At 38.0% G+C, this 23,929-nt stretch overlaps 1 protein-coding gene across 2 annotated transcripts in view; it reads left to right on the top strand.

Moving 5' to 3' along the window:
- LOC118269809 (cell adhesion molecule Dscam2) overlaps positions 1–23,929 on the top strand; it is a 150,808-nt gene that overhangs the window by 64,086 nt on the left and 62,793 nt on the right. For both annotated transcript variants that reach the window (XM_050698747.1, XM_050698748.1), the window contains exon 3: positions 15,196–15,364. In XM_050698747.1, coding sequence (XP_050554704.1) covers positions 15,196–15,364 — 169 coding nt within the window. The remainder of the gene's footprint in view (positions 1–15,195; positions 15,365–23,929) is intronic.

Raw genomic sequence — 23,929 nt, 5'->3', positions numbered from 1 at the left:
GAACGGATTAATTTGGCGCTCAGCTGCTTCCGCGCAATACCGCGCCGTCGCCCCGCGACCGCCGCGCCGCGCCGCGCCGCGCCGTGCTCTCTCGATAGGCAGTTTTTCACAAGTCACCCGATGTAGGAGTGATTCTGTGGAAAGATAAAAATGGTTAGTTTTTACTAGTTTAAGTGGCCGTGATCAGACTCGTGTATAAATACATGGATTATTTTAAAACATCTATACATTTGCTATGTAAATAAATTATTGTATCATTTTTATGTGACACGCAGGAAATGTTTTGGTAAAATTCTTCGTGACGCGACACGACGCGGAACCGATGAGCGTTCCATTTGTGGGTAGTTTGACGAGTCATTGTTATAGGCTTACGTTTATGTGAATGTAAACTGTTCCTTACTTTGCTCGATATATTATGTTATGTGATTATTGGTTGTTGACACCATTTGTAGGTCTTTTCCTAACCTACGACACGTTGATAGGGACATCTTGGCCTTATTTATCTCGGATAGACTAGAGCTATGTTGTGTTAATTATGAATGTTATGTAAAATAAATATTCCTAGGAAATGAAATCCTTGAAACATTTTAAAAAAGAATAAAATTAAAAGTAAAAGTAATCTCGGAGCGTCTCACGGTTCTCGTTAACGAGTAAAATCTCGACATTTTCCAGCAGCTACTTAGTGTTGGGTCAAAGCGGAACACTATATCAATGCCGAGCTAATAACTAAGTTAAATAACTGTAACGCGGCGCGCTGTGAGCTGGGAGCTTAGCAATCATAACTTTGCACTTAAGCTGAGGATCTCAAGTTGGAGCCTGTACCGTCTCCCCTAGTTCCACTACTGCAGGCTCCGCTGCAGGCCGCGGGAGTGCTCGGCTCACTGTCGGCTGTCGGCGCAGCTTGATTAGCACTCGATCGAATTACTGCCAGCGCTGCAGCGGCGCTAGTTTCTATTTAAGCAGTTCTATCTTACTTGTGCCGAAGGTAGCTCTTGTGGCTGTAGGTACACGGCGAGAGTATTTGGTTAGCTCTTGTCAAGTTAATGGAGATATTACTATAGAGATAACTGAGTTTTCTTGGTTTTGTTTGATGAAAAACAATGTGATTTGGTTGAATTGTAATCGATGATTTATTTTCTTTATAAACAACAACTTAGTCTCTGTGATTGGCTCGCATTTTGATATACAGTCTTAAATTGAATTTTGAAGATTGAACCTTTTCTAAGTCTAGCCATTTGATATTTTTGACCTCAGTATTTCTGAGGTTTCATGAATGGCTGGTTACAGTAGCGAGCGGTCACAAAGCGCCTGTCGAACCACGGCAATACAATAGAAAGGTTCTTGTGGCTGACTGGATATTTCATATGTCATACACAAACCAGCCGCTCCATCGCTGCCTCGGAACGTTGTACGCTAGACTGCTGCGCTGGACGGGAAACAGCGTAAATAAAACATAGACAGGTGCTTATGTTAAAGTTTTACTTTTAGACTATAAACGTCAATGGTTATTTAGGAGACAATTTGAACATTAGCTTAACATAATACTTATGCCAATTATGTAATGTGATTTTTATTTCCGTTAGGCGACGTATATTTATTGTGTACTGAGCAGAATACAGAAGGAAATATTAACATATAGTCTCAGTAGTAGTTTGCCAACCCGGATACATAGGATGAGCTCTGGGTAACTCTCATTTGTTTTAACACAACTCACTCAAAACTTTGATTTATCCATCGAGCAACCATCAGTAATCAGTAGTTATTCAGCATCCATCATCAGTAAACGGGCGGTCAAAGCTCCCTACTTGGTGGGGTGTCCAAACACAGGCAGCATGATGTTGGTTCACATTACGTGGCTCGGGCCGGCTCGGGCCGGCTCGGGCCGGCTCAGTCGCTCAGTGCCGTTTGCAATGCTAATAGACGCTTGATGCGCTCCCACTAACTCGCTTTGCATCTTATATTGTTTAGCAGTGAGCCGGCCAGTAACTAGCTCTTTGAGGCCTACTACTCGATAATGTAAGTGAATTGCACATAATTTCTGCTCGTGTTTACAAATAACTTGATAAATATTATTACTTTTACAACTCTTAAATCTACTAGAACAATTATTAATGTTTTATCTAGAGATAAATGTTCATGTCTTCTAATATTACGATTTCATTCGTATGTAGGTCATGTTAACATTAGTTCACCGTTTAGAGTAGAGAGTCACAATGAAAACATGTAAAGTGTTTGTAGATAGCATGCGAGGGAACTCTCGTAAGTAGAGTACTTGGGAAACAATTCCTTGGTGCTCGGTAGTAATGTCAAGTTGGCGGGATACTTAGCGGCGAGACACGGCGAGCTAATGTCCCGGCCCGGCTAGCGAGCACAGCGCTCGTTGCATACAACTTTTATGTTTTTATCTAGTAAACTTTTAAAGTTATGTCGAATGATAATTACCTATGCATTATTTTCTCTAGAACATTTTTAACTTTTGTTTATTTTTAAACGTGGTTTTCATACATTTAAAAAGTTGTTTCTAAGCATTTCTTTATTATTTACCTAGGACAAGGTAGCGTACACTTGTGCAGTGAGGCTGTGCAATATATTTCGGGTTAAAGTTAAACTCGTACAAATCGCACAAGTTATTAATTACCGTCGTCCGGGCGTCGGTCGTTAATAACGGTCGCAGCTCACTTCCTCGTGCGGAACTGCGCGACTCTGCACGACGCGGTGCTCTCGCCCGAATAATTATTGTTTGAGATTATGTGTCGTGTTCGTAATTACAGCGGGATGCACGATAATCGCTGCCTTCATTATATTACTCGCCCATTACGTACTTACTACAACGTGGATACGATTTGTGTTTAATAATAAAGTTCCCATTCACTAGAACCAGATCCGATAACATATTTAAATAATGTGAGATTTAATGCCTGTATGTTTGAATGACGCTATAATAAAATATAAATTGGTCATAGAAATAATATACCTCAGTAAAACTATGCAAAAGTTTACTGTACTTTTTTAATTAACAAACTGAAACTGAAACTGAAACGGTAATCAAAACTTTAAATTGCACAATAATATTAGAGAAACCATTATAATTAATTTGCGAAGTTGATGCGGTTGCACGTGTACCATATAAGATAATACAGGTAATAATACGAGTCGCGCAGGTAGCTCGCGAGTTATGTGACTAGTCGCGTCGCGTGGCGCCGCCCGCTGCTGCACGGCGGAGCGCTGCGATAATAGCATCACTTGTTAACTTGTACAAATTTGGTAGTTGGCTTGTTGTCATATTTTGTATTGCTAATTTAATAGTTTAAAATGTTTAAGTCTGCGATTATTAGGTACTTGTACTAATATGTAGACATTTTTAATTAAAATAAAAGTAAATAAACGTTACGTTTATTTACTTGCATTTTACAATTTGTATTCTTAATCTAATTTTATATCTAGATATCTTAATTGCATTATAAAACGAACCTAAGTGTTGAACTAAGTAATTGTAGTATTTCGTCAACGAATTTTGATTCCTGGATGTTTTAATTGTCACTGAATCTCATCATGCAGCTTTGGCAAACATACCGCTGGTGACATGCTGGTCATCGTCATTGATGTTCCAATTTAAATGACAATGAGATACTTCGTCTTTACTAGCTGATGCGCTGTGACGTCACTAACATAGTGCGCCGGGTGGACTCAGGTGATAGCTTCGTTTGAATCTATATTCGTATTACCTCCCAGAATAAAATACATACAGTAATAAAATATAATCATATGAATTTGTCTCACAACTAACAAGGTTGTCATAAATTAGAAATATTACGTTTTGGAAGTGGGTGGAACCACCAATGGTTGGTTCAGAGTGAAGTTTTTCCGTCCCACAGTGACACTTGCTGAGGTCACACTCGAGCAGCTCATGCAGCTCATGCAGCTCCTGCAGCTCGTGCAGCTTGCTGTCAAGCTGCATGCTGTTCAATTTACTTTGTGCCAGAAATGTAATAAAAATATATTGTGTGTTCACTGGCGCGCTCGTCTCCCCGACCAGCCAGAGATTGGAACACTGCAATATTAACTCGAATATTTCGTTTAAACTCAATTTGTTGTGGTATTTTACCTGCACTGCCTGCACATTCCCACAGTGCTCTAGTATTTATTAGAAAACAAATACCTCTTTATATTCTATGTAACAGTCATTGTCAACAAACGATTTAGATCAAGCGTGAACGGATTGATTCCAGCAAGTGCCAGACTCTAACTAAACCAGTTAAATTCCACGCAAGCGACGTTTACTCGCAGTAATCAACATTCCGCGCCGGTAGGCTCCACCAAAGTGGCTGTAAAGTGTGCACGAAAAATATTTTTATTTTGAATACTTATTCGTTTCAAAGAGCCGACGGATTTTTGTCAACGCATACGTAGGCTCGCGTGCCGCGCACCGACTGCATACCTAAAGCGGTATGTGGACAAAGTACAATGGGACCCATCCAGATTCGCCGCTGGTTTTGTTCAACTACCGTATTTTGTTAATTAAAAACGTGTACGACCGGTTTCGTTTTGTTTCAAAAGTTGCAGACATTTTTGTTTTTATTGTTTCAATTGTTTTGTACTAAACAAGTATCATTTTGTGGATTCCGACGTATAAATGAGAAATAAAAGACAAACTAAATTATGTTTTGTGGATGAAATGTAAGCGAAAATCGGGATAAGATTCGCACGACAAACTACGAGTTACGTGACTACGAGCTCCGTAGCTAAGCGACTACGAGCTATGTGGCTACGTGCTACGCGGCTACGGGCTACACGTCTACGCGGCTACACGCTGCGTAGCTACGCATATGTAGTTTTAAGTACGGTACCGTAGTAATATAGATTGGATTAAGTGCAATTTATTACAGGCTTAATGCATTTAAGATGTTTTTTACACGTGAAATTATTATTTTTAATAGTTAATTTTTTTGTACTTTGTTTATGTAACAGTTAAAAGTTACCAAATGTGCTACATACAGATATTATATGGGTAGCAACACAATGTGAGTTGCAAACAAAGCTCCAGTGTGCGCAGCTTCCGGCGCGACTACGGAAGTGACGCGGCGCGGCCGGCGACCTCTGGCGGCGCGTAATTAAATGCAAGTGTAATTGCGCCGCGCAATTATCGGAGCCAAAGGGTCAATGAACTTACGGAAAATCGTCGCAAAGTTTTAGTTTATTTTGTAATTTTAAGAAGTGTAATCTAATACGCAGAAACCAATTTTGATTGTAAGTAAAGGGTAGTTCTTCGAAATTTGATTCTTCGACTGATTCATATGGCCAAAATTTAATTCCACTTTAAGGTCTGTAACACGTGTTCATATGAAAATAGTTATACCAAATAACGTATATTCGAATGAGGGACTCGTTTTAAAAAAATAGTTTTCGAGATATCGACGTTTGAATATTTTCTGCCCAGATGAATCAGAAATTGTTACAGATGAATCTGTTGAACAATTGAAAATTGTATGTAAATGAGCTCTGTATTTATTTTAATTGTTAGCATACCATTTTCGAGTACTTTCGCACAGAGAAGTCACGAGCATTCATCATCACGTTTGCTCAGGGCGGATTAGCAATTTCAGACTCATATTAATTACATTCCTCAAAAAAAAAGTTTTTAAATTGTAGCTATAACATTTATAGCTAAGTTAATTTAAAAATAAGACTAGTAAAAAAATGGACAACGCAACAAGAGCATTATTTTATGATTCATATGCGGTTTTGACCATACGAATCAGGCACAGATGAATCAGGATTTTGCTTACAATCATGCATAACTCATCGTATATACAGACTTCATTCTTATCATTTTTCTACACGAATGTATAACCAAAAAGCTTCACACGAAACATAGATTGAAGTTTTAAAACTGTAAAGTAAATTTTATAAAATAGGCATTGTAATCAGGATGCCATGTAAACCAAACACAGATGAATCAGATATTTACCTTAGTAACACCTGGATCTAAGCCAACCAGGCGCACGTCCGCCTCCTAGCTTGTCCGTTGCACGCCTGGTTTCCCTCCGCACAGGAAGCCAGACTCTCATTATTAATACCCGACCAAGTATTCGTAGCGTACGCCATATTAATCAGTATTATACGCCGGACACTTCTTATTTATTTATTTATAATCATACTAACATAGTTATAACGACTGCATATTTTTTTGAAGAGGACAACTCATCTCCTTTCGATGTAATTATAATTTATATTGAAGTATCAAAGGGAAAATGCGAAATCGACTACTTTGTTCCGGAAAATGCCAAACGGACACACCATATGAATCAGAAGAACAAGCTTTAAAAAAAAATATTTTGTACCTAGACTGCAATTATTTAAAAAATATTATTTGTCCTAGCAACTGATATATCTAAACTATACTAAAAAAAATATTACATGCCGTTTTGTTAGTTGGTTTCAAAAATATTCCCAAAGACATCGAAAATTTTGTCTCTGAAGAACTACCCTAAATATATAGGTATAATGTTTTTACTAATTTCTTCCTAGAGTTTCAATATTCACAAGTCAAAAATACGGTGCGGTATTATATTTATTTTGAGCACAAACAGTGCTCGGCATGCAGATGTTACAAATCAAACCGGCCGTTGTGTTAATGATCGTTAATTACGGCCCGTATTATACACACACACACACACACATACACAATTATACATACATCCTCATCGAGACCATCTGTTACCTAATACTCGAATTGTCGGACAGTTGCTGTAGGTACATACATATTATGATGATTTATTATCTATGACATCGCTACGTGTATATGGTGTTGTTTAAAATTTACAAATAAATATAAAATAATAGTTTTGACTACTATGTTTCAGAATATAATTCAAAGTCTCCTAAATGAAGCCATCGTACAAGATACACAAGTAGTATTTAACACACCCACACACACACAGCCACGCTCGGTACACATTAGACGTTTAAGACATTGTAGTGTATTGTTGTACGGGAGCTCGCCGCGACCCGCAACACAAACTATGTCCTATACAAGCACGGCCAACATATTATTGTTATTGTACAGGTTTAGGCTACAGATAATCCGCCCACTATCTTACATTAAGGTCACCGCGCCACTCGCTTGTACATTTGTTATGAGAATACTAATCTTTGCGAACATTGTGGTTATAAATACGATTGTCATACACACAGACCAGTAATTTGTTCCCAAGTTAAGTATTCTGCACCAAAGTATCAACATCATCCCAATAAAAGTAATGATTGCTGTAAGATACTACAGCGCTGTTATTCATCATGACACTCGACTCGTAAAAAGTGATGCGAGTCTGTATCTAGCGGCAGTTTACTCGACGATAACCTTGTAGGCACATCACTAGGTAACGCCACGTTTTAAAGGCCATCAAGGCGTGTATCCCATTGAGACGGTATTTATCCAATATAAGGGCGCATAAACTAATTTAATGTCCGTCGTATCGACGAGCGAACACCCGCTTTACTGCTCAACGTTTAAACGTATGGGCGTTTTATGGCCCTGTAGCTGTTACGTCGCCTTTTATGGCCACGCTGCGCCAGTAATACACTCCGACAGTTTTTATAAGTGTTATTATTGAAATAACGTTTCCGTAGTACAGGCGAGTCATGTATGAGCGCAGTGATAAACAGGAGTTACTGCCAGTGAATACTTCACCGAGCGGTTTCCAAATAATTCATTTCTCAAAAGATAATATTTTGATCTCTCGCATTTCATATCACAGTTCCACCTGGTAATTTCATTCATGGAGTAAGAAATGGCGAGCGCAGTTTATTGGTCTATTAAGTTTAAGTTTAAATTAAACTGCGCTTCGTTCTGAACGAGGCAGTCGTCCAGCGAGCACTTAGTCACCAGTCACCGTCTAACTTAATGATCTGTTTGAATAATGGGAACCCCTTCTCGAGCGAATCATTTAAATAATTATATTTGCTTGAAATGAACACTTATCTCACATTGAAATTCCATGAAATGAATATTAATAATATGGCTTTTAAACACAAACACGAGCACAGCAACTTGCGCTATAATACCACGTCCTGTGTAGTATCAGCAAGTCCACGTGTAGTATCAGTAGAGAGTACACGCAGGAACTTTATCAAAGCGTATATTAATGTTTATTTACACCTCGTAAGATACAGTTTATTTAATAGAAAAGAACAGAATTATTGCAGCTAATTAAATGCACGTCGCTTAATTAACTACGCTACTGATGTTACTTGGAGAAAAAATACGAAACATTTTTTTCTATTTATATTTAAATGTAGATTCAGCGATGTGATACAAAACAAACTGAATACATGCATGGTAAGTTTTTGTCTGAATTACATTTCTTGTATAATGTTAGAATACAGCTTTAATTTGTGTCTTTTTTTACTTCTTCGATCTTTAATATTTTGCAATGACCAATGTCAGTCTTTTGTTATGGAATTTAAATTCCTGATAAATATCATCTTTCTTTAATCAACAACACCTGCATAATGGCTACTGTTTCTTTCTTTCGTACACTTTTATTGTTGTTATGTTTCAGAGTCCCATTATTAATTTGTGTGAAAAACTTCCGAAGGCTTAAGTTTGACTTGTATGAACTCAGCTGACCTAGTTATGAGGACGGTCACACCACTTTTTGTTCTCTAGATCTGTTGGGATTCCTGACTTCTCACAACTTAGCTTAATTTAATTTTTACTGAGATATGATTTACCGTACATAATATGGATAAATAAATTGACTAATTTTTACAATATGTCTTACAATTTCGACCTGTCATTCAAATGTCTATCAATTTAATACCGTACCGCTCCTGACTTAAGTCTAAAGATAGCATAAAACGGTTTCTTTTAAAAGTTAGATAGCTACCTAAAAAAAGGTACAGGTAAAAACTCAATCGACCTGAGCAGATTACAAGAAAATAAAAGTGCTGTGTAAAACGGTTCGTTCGCAGTGGCAATACACACTGAATTTGCATAATCAAAATATTTGTGCGTGTTCTATTCATGGCGGGCAATGAAAGCGATCGTCCTGACAATAACCGTTTCGCGCCAAGCTCAGCAGCCGGTGACCCGCTGAAGGTGGGCTTCGGAGCAAATTTCAATTTGCCTCGAGGAGTCTGTCGTGCATGCATATTGGCATATCAAAGACCTTTTTCACTTTATAACAAGGTATAAACTGAAGCGACTTGCAGTTTCTGTTGTTTGGATTCAGTAACGACTTTTACTTATCTATACATATAATAAAATCGTAGAAAAGTGCTGTCTGTACATTGAAAATAAAAATAAAAAAAATAGCAGGGGTTATTGTTATGTCGATGTCGAACCCAAAAATGTAATTAACTTTTTTTTTGTCTGTTTGTCTGTTTGTCTGTTTGTCTGTTTGTCTGTTTGTCTGTTTGTCTGTTTGTCTGTTTGTCTGTTTGTCTGTTTGTCTGTTTGTCTGTTCGTCTGTGCGCGCTAATCTCAGAAACGGCTGATCCGAGTTGGATGCGGTTTTCACGAATATATTGTGGGATGCTTAAATTTACATTTAGTGTTTATTTCATGTCAATCGGTTCATAAATAAAAAAGTTATGTCAAATTAAAGAATCACGTCGAACATTCTACGCTTATACCATTAATCTCCGCAACTATTTGACGGATTTGGTTGAAATTTGGTACAGATATAATTTAGAACCTTAGAATGGACATAGATATATTTTTATTTCAAAAATCAAAAAATAAAAATAAGAAATAAATTATTTATAAATATTTCTATGTCGATCGTTACACGACTTCGGTTCATGTTATTGTTTTAATTCATCGAAAAAAAGTAAATAAATAGTAAAAAGGTATGAAAAAAATAATATCAATATAATAAAACATTTAGTACAAAGAAAATGCTCTAACGGAGTATAGATAATTCTATGTCGATCTTTACACGACTTCGGTTCATGTTATTGTTTTAATTCATCGAAAAAAAGTAAATAAATAGTAAAAAGGTATGAAAAAAATAATATCAATATAATTAAACTTTTAGTACAAAGAAAATGCCCGAACGGAGTATAAATAAATAATCCAAGTTGTCTTTATCCTCGATAGATGGCGTTGGGATCGAAATAGATCGCGCTATGGTTTCGTTACATTCATTTGGTTGGGTATCGGCCGAGCGCTTCGGTACTATCGTACAAAAAGTGTATTATCAGTCGTATGATTATTTGTCTGTAGTGGTCCTGCTGTTTCGTATATTCTAAATTGGTTTCGTTGTATTTGTCAATTAATAAGTTTATTTGTTGGGTTTTCCTGGTTTTTTGGTTAAACTATTTAACGTAGGTTTAGTTTGATATCGATTATTAGTAGTTACTGTAGTTAGTTTTTTTAATAAAATTGTAAGTCTAATTTATAAATTAATTAGATTAGATTTAAGTCGTTTCTTTTAAATTATTTAGTTTAAGCTTGGTTATTATAGCATAGAGGATAGGTTGTAATATAGTTTCTTTTTTAATTGTTATAAATTCGTAATTCGTAGCTTTCTTTAGTTTTAAGTTAGTTTAAGTCCGTTTTTAAACTATTTTTTCAATGCCCTAAGTGAGTATACATCTATTAAATTCAAACGCAGAGCTCATTATGTTGATTTTTGAAGAGTTCCCTGGAATATCTTCCACATCTCATTTTTGAAGAGATCCCGCGAGATCGGGAACTATGTGGTTAAAACCAAAAATTTGCCGGAAGTCACTATTCCACGCGAACGAAGTCGCGGGCAAAAGCTAGTATCTATCATATATCCACATTTTTTAAAGAAGTTAATTTAGTTTTTATTATATTTTAATTAAGACGTACGATTATATGTTTAAGTGAAGTCGATTAGCAAATTTTGAACATCAGTTTTATTTTATCGTATCTAGTCGATTTGAACTATGTACATAATACGGTTTTTGGAAAAGAATTAGTCAGACAGTACACGGCAAGACAAGGCACGCCGCTCGGTCATGACTTGTACCACACCTACTTTCTACAGTCTGAAGTTACAGCCTTGTTTAGGGCAAGGGCGAAAGGGTTAAACGACGCCCGAATGGATTACGTAGTTATTAATGAGCTACATACCAAGGATTAAATTTAACTAAATGGATATTACAATGACCTCCGACTGACACTCTTTTACTGCGGAATTAACCGTAAGCTCATTATGTTCCTTCACAGAGATTGTAAATGTGTTAAAATGTGTTTAACGCGACCGTTTTGGTTTAACAAATGTTTTCAAGCAAATACGTGAGCGGAGTTCTGTCACGTGCTAATTAACACTTCTACGTTTACAAAGGTTTTTGTTCACCGCGTCTAATGTTAATAATTATGTCAACATTACGCGGTTGCGTAGGTGTGTACAAAATAAATTTAGCCAAAACTTATTACAGAAATAATTCCTTATGTTGGAGAATTATCAGAAGAGTAAATCAAAACATCCTGGTAACTGTTGTTTACTTAAAAATAAAGTCCTTATTGAATGACTTCTCTTCCTACAAGAGATACACGTGGCGCCGCGCGGCTGTTCGAGTAATCTTGTTATTTTTGTTAAAAACTTTGGCGTGTATGTGTGAAGTGGTTGAGTGATTGGTTCCGTACTAATGGATTTTGCGTTTGGCTCTAGGGAAAATATTTTATGACCTTGACTGATATTTATGATCAATATTGTAGAACGGCGCTAAATACAAGCTGTGTTATACCTAGAAGTAACATGAAATAATGATCGGTTTACGTTTCACAACATTTTAATTACACACAATTTTAATTATATGGAACTAGCTTCTGCCAGCGGCTTCCTCCGCATTCCCATGGGATAAAAATTATTCCAGACCAATTATAATCTACCCTGCCCTGTTTCAAATGTCATCTCGATCCCTTAACCCGTTTTGAGATGAAGTTTACCTCTCCAAACAAACGAAGAAACAAACTTTCGCATTTAAAATACATAATTATTACAGTAGTATATTGTAGAGCCGAGCTAAATACACAGTAGTCAGTACACTGTTAATTACAATACATGAAATGAAGTCAATTTCAATTGACATAGTATCAGCAGCACAGCAGTAATGAGTGTGTGTACGTTGAATCAATATTCCAGTAAGTAGAAGGACAGCTTTGGTGGGTAGTTAAAAGTTGTATTGTAAGTATTGTACACAGTGGAGGACGCGGGGCGCCGGCCGCTGGCCGCGTCCTGCCTTTTGTCTACTTTTATTAGAGACACTAACAAAGACCAACTTCAATTCTTTCCGCCAATTTTATTACAAAAAAAGGAAATATCCAAGTAAATGGCTCCATTTATTACGGAATTTCCGAAAAGGACACAAATTAGAAAGATGTTTAACGGAAAATGTTCGTCGTAAGTTTTCTAATGACATCCATTGTATGAGTTATTCTGGGCTGATGGGAATTTTGACAAGTTTCAGCTTTACGTAGATTAATTTCTGACATAGTAATAAGTAGTAGGTCGACGAGAATAGTACAATGAAAATTATTCAAAAACCAGACTAAAAGATGACAAATTAGGACAGTTGCTATAAAACCTTATGTTTCTATTCAACGCTATGCAAACAAAGAACTCGTAACCATTCCTGTGTACACTCATGACAATCCCTTAACTACAGGGTGCTTACATTCAGCACATTATTGCCGTACACTTGGTGAAATTGTTTCCAATAAATCTCCGATTGAATCCCCTTAAGCGGCTACTTTCGGAAAACGACAATGATGTGCTATTTAAAAGCACATTTTCACTTTACTAAAGTTTTCAATTATGGCCCTTATTGTGTAACGATGTGAGTTCAATATTATTGTCAGCCATTCATCAAGTATCAGCCCTTACATCTGTCTAGTGCCACCTGACTCGATATAATATTACTCGACCTTTTATCGTCGAGAGGTATTTCACCTAAACTGTTACCTTATCCCGCAGAAAATGAGATATAAACCGAAGGCTCGTTCCGCCGCGCCGCTCGCGGGCGTAAATATAAACTGTTAACTGAAGCAGTTTCGCTGATCACATTGATTTCCTCTAGTTTTTATCTGTTACGCATAAAATCTATAAACACATACAGGTAGGCCAAGTTATGCAATTTGCCTCAAACTGGAACTCCCATAAAACAATATCGGAACACCTGGCATTGTGTTAGTGATGTGATCAATCGATATCGATTTTTGTTGCCGATTTGTTGTTCTGTAGTGACGTTTTTGTTTTTTGATAGATAGGTTAGTTTTGTGTAACTATTCGTATTTTTACTATTTCAATAGAGCTGCTTAAATTTATTACTGTTTCAATGATAGTTACTTGATGTGATGTGTATAACTTAATTAATTTGACATAACACATGTATTGTAATGAGTAGAATTCCAAATACAGGATTGTTAATTCAAAACATATCAACCATTAAGGGCACCAACAGGTGAGAACATACAAAAACAGAAACCTGTATCGATGATCGGCTCGCTATCACATCACTATCAGCGGCGTTAGGGCAGGAGCTCGTATATTTTACGTCCGCGTAACACGCTCAAATGCTCTTTTTATAGTCGCGGAGACGGCCAGTAAATTTGAGTGGTGGCTGGCCTAAGCCGCTGTAAGCCGCAGTACGTGTAATTTCGTTTTATTAAGTTCCCACTCACACACTATATTAAAGTCAGCCTCTTGATACGGATGTTAGTTATTGTACCGTTATTTGTTGCCCCTTTGTTCTGTTTTATTTGTACACGGCATTTGTGAGGGAAGTATTCGTATTAACTACGTAATTAATGTTATTGCTCGTGCGAAAGAATAACTCGGGTGGTACTAATTGTTTCATTACTAAATAAACACAAGGACACTGAGGCTCGCCCACTATCCGGCACTGAATACTTCAGTAGTTCACTGCTAAGTACCTTTTAACAAAGAATCACATTATCAGCGGTATCTCATGTAGCTGATTTATCTTGCTAAACTATAAATATATAAACATGAAGACGTCGTTGTCGCAGTAATAGCAAGTCGTGTAAATTAGTTAAATGTAGGCGACGTCTTATAATAAGTGAATGTCAAAGGAGTTTCGTCAAAGAGGATTCCGCTGCGAATTGTTGCGCGACTTGCGACAATTAGCGCGGTCGCACGACAAAGCGACGCAACATTGGAATTTTAATAAAGCAGCGGGAACATGGAGTACATGAAGTAACGAACGGAGAGGATGGCACCGCACTCGTGTGGCTCGGTGGCTGTATCGTAAGATTAAGGTGCGGTTCTGTGCACGCGACACTCATAAATCTGTAAGCCGAAATGTCGAGGCCAGGTGCCTCGCTGCCGTTTGTTAAATTCCTCTAATTTATGTGCGAAAGAATTGTAAATTGCAATAATCCCTCAAGGGTTTTGTGTTACTCTCAACTCGCAAAATTACATATTTAATTAGATCACCCCTCATAATGAATATGTTAATGCTTATCGTTAAAGAGAAGCTTTTCAAGTTAAAATGATCGTCTTTAATGCGTTACATGCAGACTCCGACGAATTTTCCACAAATAACTCATGTTTGTCAAACGTATGTATGTGCTATTATGATTCAAAACGGGCTGGCTTGCTACCACCGAGGTTTATAACAGATACTCTTTGAAACGTAGAGAGCACGAATGTGTACCGAGACTGCCTTTGATTCCGTTATCAAAAGACACATCCAATAACTCATATAAGCTCACACACAGCTGCTAATTACGTGCTCCTGTCGTGTGTCGCGTGTGTCGCGTGTGTCGCGTGTGTCGCCGGCTGACACGGTACACAGCGCCAACCACTGCGCCGCGCCGCTCCGCGTCTAATTGTTTACGCCGTTCAGCTCACATTAATTGAGTTACCATTTGAAATTCCCTTTTATTTTGTTAAATGAAACGTTTGAGACGTAGGAGTTAATCATTTTCTGACAAATAATTTCGAAGCAAATTGTTGCCAACGTGGCGCGTCGCCGAGATAATTGTGTTCTCTAGTGTGGCGGTTACACGCTCGTTTTAATGTCAAATTGGTATGAAGACGTACAGTTACTCGTTATGATTGACAGTTAATAATGTTAAACGAGAAGTCTACATTACCTACGCGTACATAACTAATGAAATGATGTGGCCAATTCTATTTGCAGTGGTTGACATATTAAGTCTAGCTTTTACTAAAGGAACTTTTCTGTTGTCCCCAGTATCGCCGTCGTCATGTCAGCTGCTGTTCCTGATGGAGCCGCCCCCTCGGCTGTCGTTCTCCAACAGCACGGGCGCGCGCGTGTCCTGCGCGGCGCACGGCACGCCGGCACCCATCATATCCTGGCTCACTGAGGACGGAGCCCCTGTGTCTGATATTCCTGGACTCAGGTAACTTCTTCCTTTATACTATTCGAATTATGAAGTTGTAGTACACAGAACACACATATATGGCAAGTTTGAAGCTGCTTAACCCATGTAAGCATTTTATGTAACGTTGAGATTGTGGTCAGCTGAATGCATTCACACAGGAATCCGAGCGCACCGCACGAAGTCGGCCGGTCATCTCTGTACAAACGGTTTGTTCGGAGCAACGCAACCGAACAGCTCAGCATTTTTACTTGTATGCATTTTTATAAATGCGTCAATTTTACGTGTAGTTAGTTAGTTCGCATTCGGCGGTCAACTCATACCAATCAAATCAAATCAAATCATCTTCTAGTTTTAACCATTTAAACCAATAATTTGTAGAATTTAATATAATTCGTAATCAACCATAAATTAGTGTATTTTTTATCTCACCATTGATAACAATATAATTATCATTCATATACCAATAAAATACAACCATAAACACTACAAAAAAGGTACTCGCTTCGTACGTAGCGACACACACCTTTTTACATGGTCCTTCGAGCCTTTTGAGGACCTCGGTTCGCGAAGTACAAGTTCGGGAGTGTTTTGTGAATCAGGGACCTTGCAACCAGTGTGAATAGGGAAAGTAGGCAGTGAGTATCGTCAGAGGACGCTGCAACTAGAGGGGAGCTGTATCGTAAGGAGAAAATAAGGTCAGACCAAACCATTTTATTATTACCATATATTTGGCTTTGAACAAAATGGAAGCAATCACTATCAACCAAACTGAGATCTACGACGCTTTAGTTAAGTTCTTAACCAACTTCAAGAAAGATGGGGCCGATCGGAAAACCATGGATTACTGTAAGAGGAAATTAGAACTATTAGAAAATTACTGGAGAGATTATCAACGGAACCATAGAAAGTGCTGTGAACTTAGTGAATTTGGCCATGTATATTTTACCGAAAGTTGTTACGATAAGGCAGAGGAGGTATATTTGTCTGCCAAGCAGTTAATTACCAAAACCATGGAACTTCTTTTGTCAAAGCAACAAGGAGTTAGACAGCTTCCACAGCTTCCACAGGAGGCAGGTGTATCAAATCGAACGGAAAACGCATCCCGGTCTCAAGCTAACCAACAACAGGACAACGCAAAGAGCGCAGAACGCGTCGACAAATTAGGTGACATGATCAAAAAGCAAACCATCAACTTTAGAGCCTTTAAAAGGACAGTGGCAACCATAGAAGTGGAGAAGTTGCAGAACAAATGGGAGTTCGAAGATGCACTGAAGTGTCTTCAAAGTCGTTGGGTGGTCATTGATAATCTGCATTGGGAAATAGAGGGCGAAAATGGCGACGAAAACATGTGGTACCAAAATGAGTTTAGCGAGCATGAAAAAATTTACAACGATTTGAAGAAAACTATTAACTCGAAAATGTGGTCTGAAACACATCGAGATAAATCTACTCCAAAAATGGATATTCCAGTATTCCAGGGTAACTACCACCATTGGACTTCTTTTAAAGACTTATTTACAGAAACCATACACAAAAACCCATCGTTATCGAATGCACAAAAAATGCAGTTTTTAAAAAGTAAAGTAGCGGGAGAAGCAGAGCGTTTAATCCACCACCTTCAGATTAGCTCGGAAAATTATGAAGTGTGCTGGGAGATACTTAATCATAGATATGGTAACCAGAGACTTATATTTACATCCCATGTTAATATATTATTGAACCTACCAAACATGCAAAATCAAACAATGGGAATGTTGAAAAAGCTGCATGATGTAACCAAGGAATGTTTGCACGCAATACAAAATTTAGGCGTCGATATAACCACCTGGGACCCACTGTTGGTTCATTTGTTGGCCCAAAAACTAGACAGTGAATCGTTTTCTGAATACATGGAGTCAGTTAAAAGTCCCAGGACATTACCTATTCTGCAAGAATTCCTAGATTTCTTGGAAAATAAGTTTACCGCATTAGAGGCATCGAGGCGTAAACAAGAATCAAATAACCAGAAAACCATTCAACCAGCTCATCAAAACCAATCATACCAGAAAAAGTCATTTCAATTTAACAACCATCAGCAATCATCAAATAACAACCAATTTTATAACATGAAAAATAATGTGAAAACTATGCATGTTTCAAAATCAATAACATGCGCATTGTGTAATGCTGACCATGGATTATGGCTCTGCGCTCAATTTTTACAAATGTCGGATGAGCAAAAATTAAAAACTGTTAATCAATTAAATTATTGTGTAAATTGCCTATTTAACCATTTTAATAAACAATGTTTTTCGACCAAGCGATGTCGAAAATGCTACGCTAGCCATAACACTTTATTGCATGAAGGTATAATGATGAAAAACCAATCAAACACATCAGCAAAATCATATCATAAAGCTACGACTACACCCACCAACTTCAGAGCAGCGAAGAATGAACATGCATCCACTCATGTATCTCAGAATGATATAACCGAAACCTTGTTGTCAACAGCAATCGTCAAGATAACAGGAGCAGATGGAACTCAACATACAATGAGAGCTTTGATTGATCAAGGATCACAAATATCAATAATAAGCGAACATGCCGCTCAAATTTTAAAATTAAAGAGAAATAAATGTAAGGGTACAATTTTTGGCATCGGAGAAAAAGAAAATAACTGTAAAGGTGTAATAAAACTTCGCATCCAGTCTATTTACAGTGACTTTGCGATAGAAGGAGAGACCCTTATTATGAAAAGTTTAATCAAAAACTTACCAAATAGAACATTTGTTAAACCATCTTGGCCTCACATACAAACCATTAATTTAGCGGATCCCGAATTCTATACCAGCCGTGCAGTGGATTTACTTCTTGGAGCCGATGTATACTGTAAAATAATGCTAGGTGGCATTTTAAGAGGAGATAGTGAGGATCAACCAATCGCTCAGCAAACACAATTAGGATGGCTGCTTTGCGGGACAATGAAAACCCGTTACAATTGCAACGTCGTTCTTCATAATACAGATGACTTGCGCAGATTTTGGGAAAACGAAGACATCAACCAGCAAAATGAAATGTCCACTGAAGACCATGAATGTTTGCAGTTTTTCTTGTCAACCACAGAAAGACTTGAAGATGGTAGATTTCAAGTTCGACTACCATTCAAAAAAGACTCCAAGGAACAACTTGGAGCCAGTAAACCATTAGCTTTGGCGCAGTTTCGTAATCTAGAGAAAAAGTTACAGAGGAATCCAGAAGTAAAAAGAGAATACGAAAAGTTTATGAATGAATATATCACGTTACACCATATGGCACTATCAAACACAAATGCGACACCTGAGTGCTATTTACCGCATCACAGTGTAATTCGAGCGGAGTCAACGACCACAAAACTACGTGTTGTGTTCAACGCGTCTGCAAGATCTCTATCCGGAGTAAGTCTTAATGATATCATGTATAGAGGTCCCAATTTGCAACAGGATCTTCAGGAATTAATCCTCAAATGGAGGCAGTATGAGTATGTTTACACTGCGGACATTGAAAAAATGTACCGACAAATATTAGTGCATCCCGAAGATCAACCATACCAGAAAATATTATGGAGAGACAATCAAAACCAGCCAATTCGTACCTATCAACTTACCACCGTTACCTACGGTACAAAACCCGCACCATTTCTAGCTATGATGTGTTTGAAGCAGTTAGCAACTGCCGAACAGAAAAATTATCCCGACGCAGCAAAAGCTTTAGAAGAAAGCTTCTACATGGATGATTACTGTGGGGGCCAACATTCAATAGAGCAGGCAAATCAATTAAAACAAGACCTAATAAAAATACTCCGCAAAGGCGGATTTAATTTAAGAAAATGGGCCTCAAACGAACCTAAGCTGCTGTCTGATTTAGATAAAAGTTTGTGTAACCAGCAAACATATGAGTTCAAACAATCCGACTCCACCAAAACGTTAGGGCTTGCCTGGAACCCTCAAAAGGATAAATTTATATTTGACTCCAAATTAGAACAGGAAGTAACAACCAAACCAACCAAAAGGTCTCTGCTATCGGACATCTCAAAACTGTTCGATCCATTAGGATGGCTTACCCCTTTGAGTATTACTATGAAAATAATGTTCCAGACTGTGTGGTTATCAAACCTGAGCTGGGATGATATTCTACCAAACGATATAGAAACTAAATGGACCAAATTGAGAAGAGACCTAAAAGAAATTAATACCATAGAAGTAAATAGATGGCTCGGAATACGCAAAGACGACAAGGTACAATTACACGGGTTTTGTGACGCATCAAACCAAGCGTATGCCGCTGTGATATACTGCCGAGTCAGCAAGGGAGAGAATTCTACGGCAGTCTTAGTGGCAGCGAAAGCTAAAGTAGTGCCTATAAACAAAACTATTTCGACGCCTAGGCTGGAGTTAATGGGTGCTCAACTACTATCAAAACTAATCCAAAAAGTAAAAAGTTGCTTGGAAGATTACAACATAAAAACTTATTGCTGGACCGACTCCACTGCTGTTTTAGGGTGGATCCAAGGAGATCCAGGGAGATGGAAACCATTTGTAGCCAATCGAGTCCAAGCTATTACCAAGTTAATACCATCCGAACATTGGAAATATGTCAACACTAGCGAAAACCCAGCTGACTGCGCGAGTCGGGGATTGGCCACTAAACAATTGAAAGAACATGAGCTATGGTGGCACGGACCGTCATGGATTAAATCATTCCAAAACCAGGATACAACTCAACCAACTTACATAACTAACTTGGAAGTCAAGAAATCATCGGTAAACCAATCCAATGCAGTAGTTGTAAAACAACAAAACAAACCAATAATTTTATATATTATTAACCATTTATTAACGAAATTTAGTTGCTATGCAAAAATTATTCGTATTTTTGCATGGTTATTGCGATTACCTACTGCAAACAGAGTACGATCACCCTATCTCACGTTACAAGAGCTACGTCGCGCAAATATTATATTTATTAAGAATGTTCAACAAATGGAATTTGCTGATGACATAAATTCTTTAATAACCAAAGGAAAAGTGCATTCAAAGAGTAAACTATTAAGTTTGAATCCGTTTCTAGACCAAGATGGGATTTTACGTGTAAATGGTAGATTAAAAAACGCTCACCTAAGCCCTGGAATGAAACATCCAATTATAATACCACATAACCATAGAATTACCACATTAATAATAAAACAAGCTCATGAATTAACATTCCATGGAGGAGCGCGCCTTACATTGTCTAACATTCGACAAAAATATTGGATCATCAGCGGATATATGGCCACAAAAAAGTATATACGACAGTGCGTTACATGCCACAAACAACAACCTATTCGACAATATCAACTTATGGGTGACCTACCATCATCCAGAGTAAATCCAGCAACGCCTTTCTACCACTGCGGTGTTGATTACACAGGTTTTGTAGAAATCAAGGCTAATAAAGGACGAGGAATTAAAACCACTAAGGGGTACATAGCAATCTTCGTGTGCATGGCAACAAAAGCTGTTCATTTGGAGCTTGTATCCGATCTAACCAGTTCTGCCTTCTTAGCAGCACTGCACAGAATGGCTGCGCGACGCGGAACACCACGACACATCTATAGCGACAATGGTACCAACTTTGTCGGAGCAAACCGTCTACTTCAAGAAGAGTACGAGTGTCTACAACAAATATTTAGTGAAAACTTCTACAAAGAAATTACCGAGCTACAGGTTGAATGGCACTTTAATGCACCTTCTTGTCCACACGCGGGAGGACTTTGGGAAAGAGCTGTGCGTAGTCTTAAGCACCACCTCAAGCGTGTTATCGGCCACCAAAAACTAACCTTCGAGGAATATTGCACACTTTTAGCAAAAATAGAAGCATGTCTCAATTCTCGTCCGCTCTGTGCGCTTACGGAAGATCCTGAAGATCTCGATTTTCTGACACCAGCGCATTTCTTAACAACAAGACCAGGCGTGACTGTGATGGAAACAGCAGAAGATGCCAGAACTAGGTGGCATTTAGTAACCAAATTATATGGAGATTTGTGGAAGAAATGGAAAAGTGAATATTTAACACAATTATCTGCCAGAAACAAGTGGTTAAAATACCAGAAGAATGTTAAAGTGGGAGATCTTGTCGTTATACAAGAAGATAATTTACCAGCAGGTAGGTGGCCTGTTGGCCGAATAACAGAAGTCCACCCCGGGAACGATGATCTAGTAAGAGTGGTAACTTTAAAAACCAAAAATGGATATATCAAGCGACCTATAGTGAAACTCTCGGTTTTACCTGTAGAAACTGAAACCGAAAACGAACCAATAAAACCAAAGACTAATAATGCTGAACCAGAAGCTAGAAGTAGCCGACACGCTGGCTCACCCGCTCATCCGAGAATAGTGAACATAGCATTGGCATTGTTAATGTTCATTAGTATCATAACACCAACCACTGCATCCTTTAATTACAAACAATTAGACAGCAACCAAACCTTGTACTTTGACCCATTGGGGAAAATGCAATTGATTCGTGACAAATGGAAACTTGTCACCTACTACGACATGTCACCCTATTGGCAAGGAGATAAGGCGGTCAAGGATTTTACCAATTACCTCGAAAAAACTTGTGAAACAATCAAGGAACCGAGTCACTGTCATATGATCCTACTACAAATACGTCACGATTACAATGAGTTACAATATTACAACCAGCTGTTACTTAGTCAGCATTATAATACTCGCATGCGAACCCGACGCGGTCTTATCAACGCCGTCGGGTCAATTGCAAACTCATTGTTTGGCGTATTAGACGAGAGTTTCGCAGAAAAATACAAGCAGGACATTGAACTTGTCCACCGTAATCAAAACCACCTCGCTGAGCTATGGAAAAACCAAACTTCAATAGTGGAAGCGGAACATAATATATTGCAACGAACAGAAGCCATGATAGAAAAACAACACAAAATTATAAACAGACATCTACACGACTTAGAGTTAGCAACCAGTAACATACAAAAAGAAATCGATGTGATGACTATGCACCAAGACTTCACATTTGTGTCTATCGCTACTATTAATCTAATGCAAAACCTAAAGAGAATCCAAGACACCTTAATCGATACCATTTCAGAAGTTTACCATGGTCAAATCAGCTTACATATTCTAACACCAGCACAACTCAAACGAGAGCTGCAAATTATATATGGTCAAATGCCCAAAGATTTGGTACTGCCCATAGATAACGTCGAAAGTGACCTGCAACACATTTACAAGCTGTTGAAAACCAAAGCAAAAGTAACTGAAACTTACATCATTTTTGAAATAACCCTTCCCCTTATTGCGAGAGAAAGTTTTCAAGTGTATAAGATACTATCAGTACCACAAGAAACCGATAATAGTATGGTAAGCGTAATACCAGTCTCAGATTATGTTGCCGTGAACCTAAAAAAGGATTCTTATTTCATACCAACCGTTCATGAGCTGAATACATGCCTGCTTCACGGAGAATCATTCATGTGTGAACTATTCAAACCAATTCTCAGTCTGCAAAATGATCAAAATTTTTGTGAGATAAATCCGATCACCTACAAATGTAACGTTGAAAAATCGGTATGCCAAAACAAATGGGTTGAGTTACAGTCGACGTCACAATACCTATACTTTTGCTGTGGCAGCTATTCAGTGAAAATCATATGTGACGATCAAGTTTCCGTTCAACAGCTGACAGGGGCCGGGGTCATTAGCTTAAGTCAGTCATGTTTTATCAAAGGCAAAGATTTTTCACTATATTCATTACAACAACAGTCGAACCAAATTGAACTCGCATCTAATATTCTGATACCCGAGCTCGACCAGATTAACCATATCGTGAAGATAAAGATCCCATCAGACGAAGAATCACCAAACGACATCCTAGAGAGGCAGGGCTTGAATAAGTCCCTGTCGATCCTAGGTGAACAGATCAAAGATTTAAAATCGAGCAAAGCAGAAATAGATGATATTTCCTATCACGATATTCACCATTACACCATAGGCTACATATTGCTGACAATAGCAATAAGCGGAGCAGCAGTCTGGACATGGAGGAGATATTGTTCGCTGCCCACGCGTCGGGGCGGTGGAGAAGCTTGCCAGAGACAGGAGTCATCGGCAACCGCACCAAAAACTATTAGTGACGTGTACAGTGAAGTGCAACCGAGAATGCAGACTACAGCTGACCGTCAGCTAAGTGATAACGAACAGATAGGATTAAGTTCTTTTCTGGCCAAGCGGTGGCCCAGCACTATGCGTAAGACGGCAAATACGAATAGGTCTACATTGCCTATCCCGCGAAAAGAACGCGTTGTGACTATTGAGGACTCGTTAGTTTAAGAAAAATAGACTTAACTATAATAACTTTCTTTGTATTTTGCACTTAATTAATTTAACCGTTTAGTTAATTTATACGTATTATTTTACCAATTTACTTTTTACCTTTATATTGTTTTTTACATTGCTTATATTCATTTTACATGGCTTATATTAGTTTCACATTGTTTATTTTTATTTTCGATGGTTTGATTAGGTTTATGCTTTATCTCATCTCGTT

Source organism: Spodoptera frugiperda, chromosome 15, assembly GCF_023101765.2.
Source record: "Spodoptera frugiperda isolate SF20-4 chromosome 15, AGI-APGP_CSIRO_Sfru_2.0, whole genome shotgun sequence".
Taxonomy (NCBI): Eukaryota; Metazoa; Arthropoda; class Insecta; order Lepidoptera; family Noctuidae; genus Spodoptera; species Spodoptera frugiperda.
Note: the sequence above shows the minus strand (reverse complement) of the source record. Positions and strands in the feature narration are given on the sequence as shown.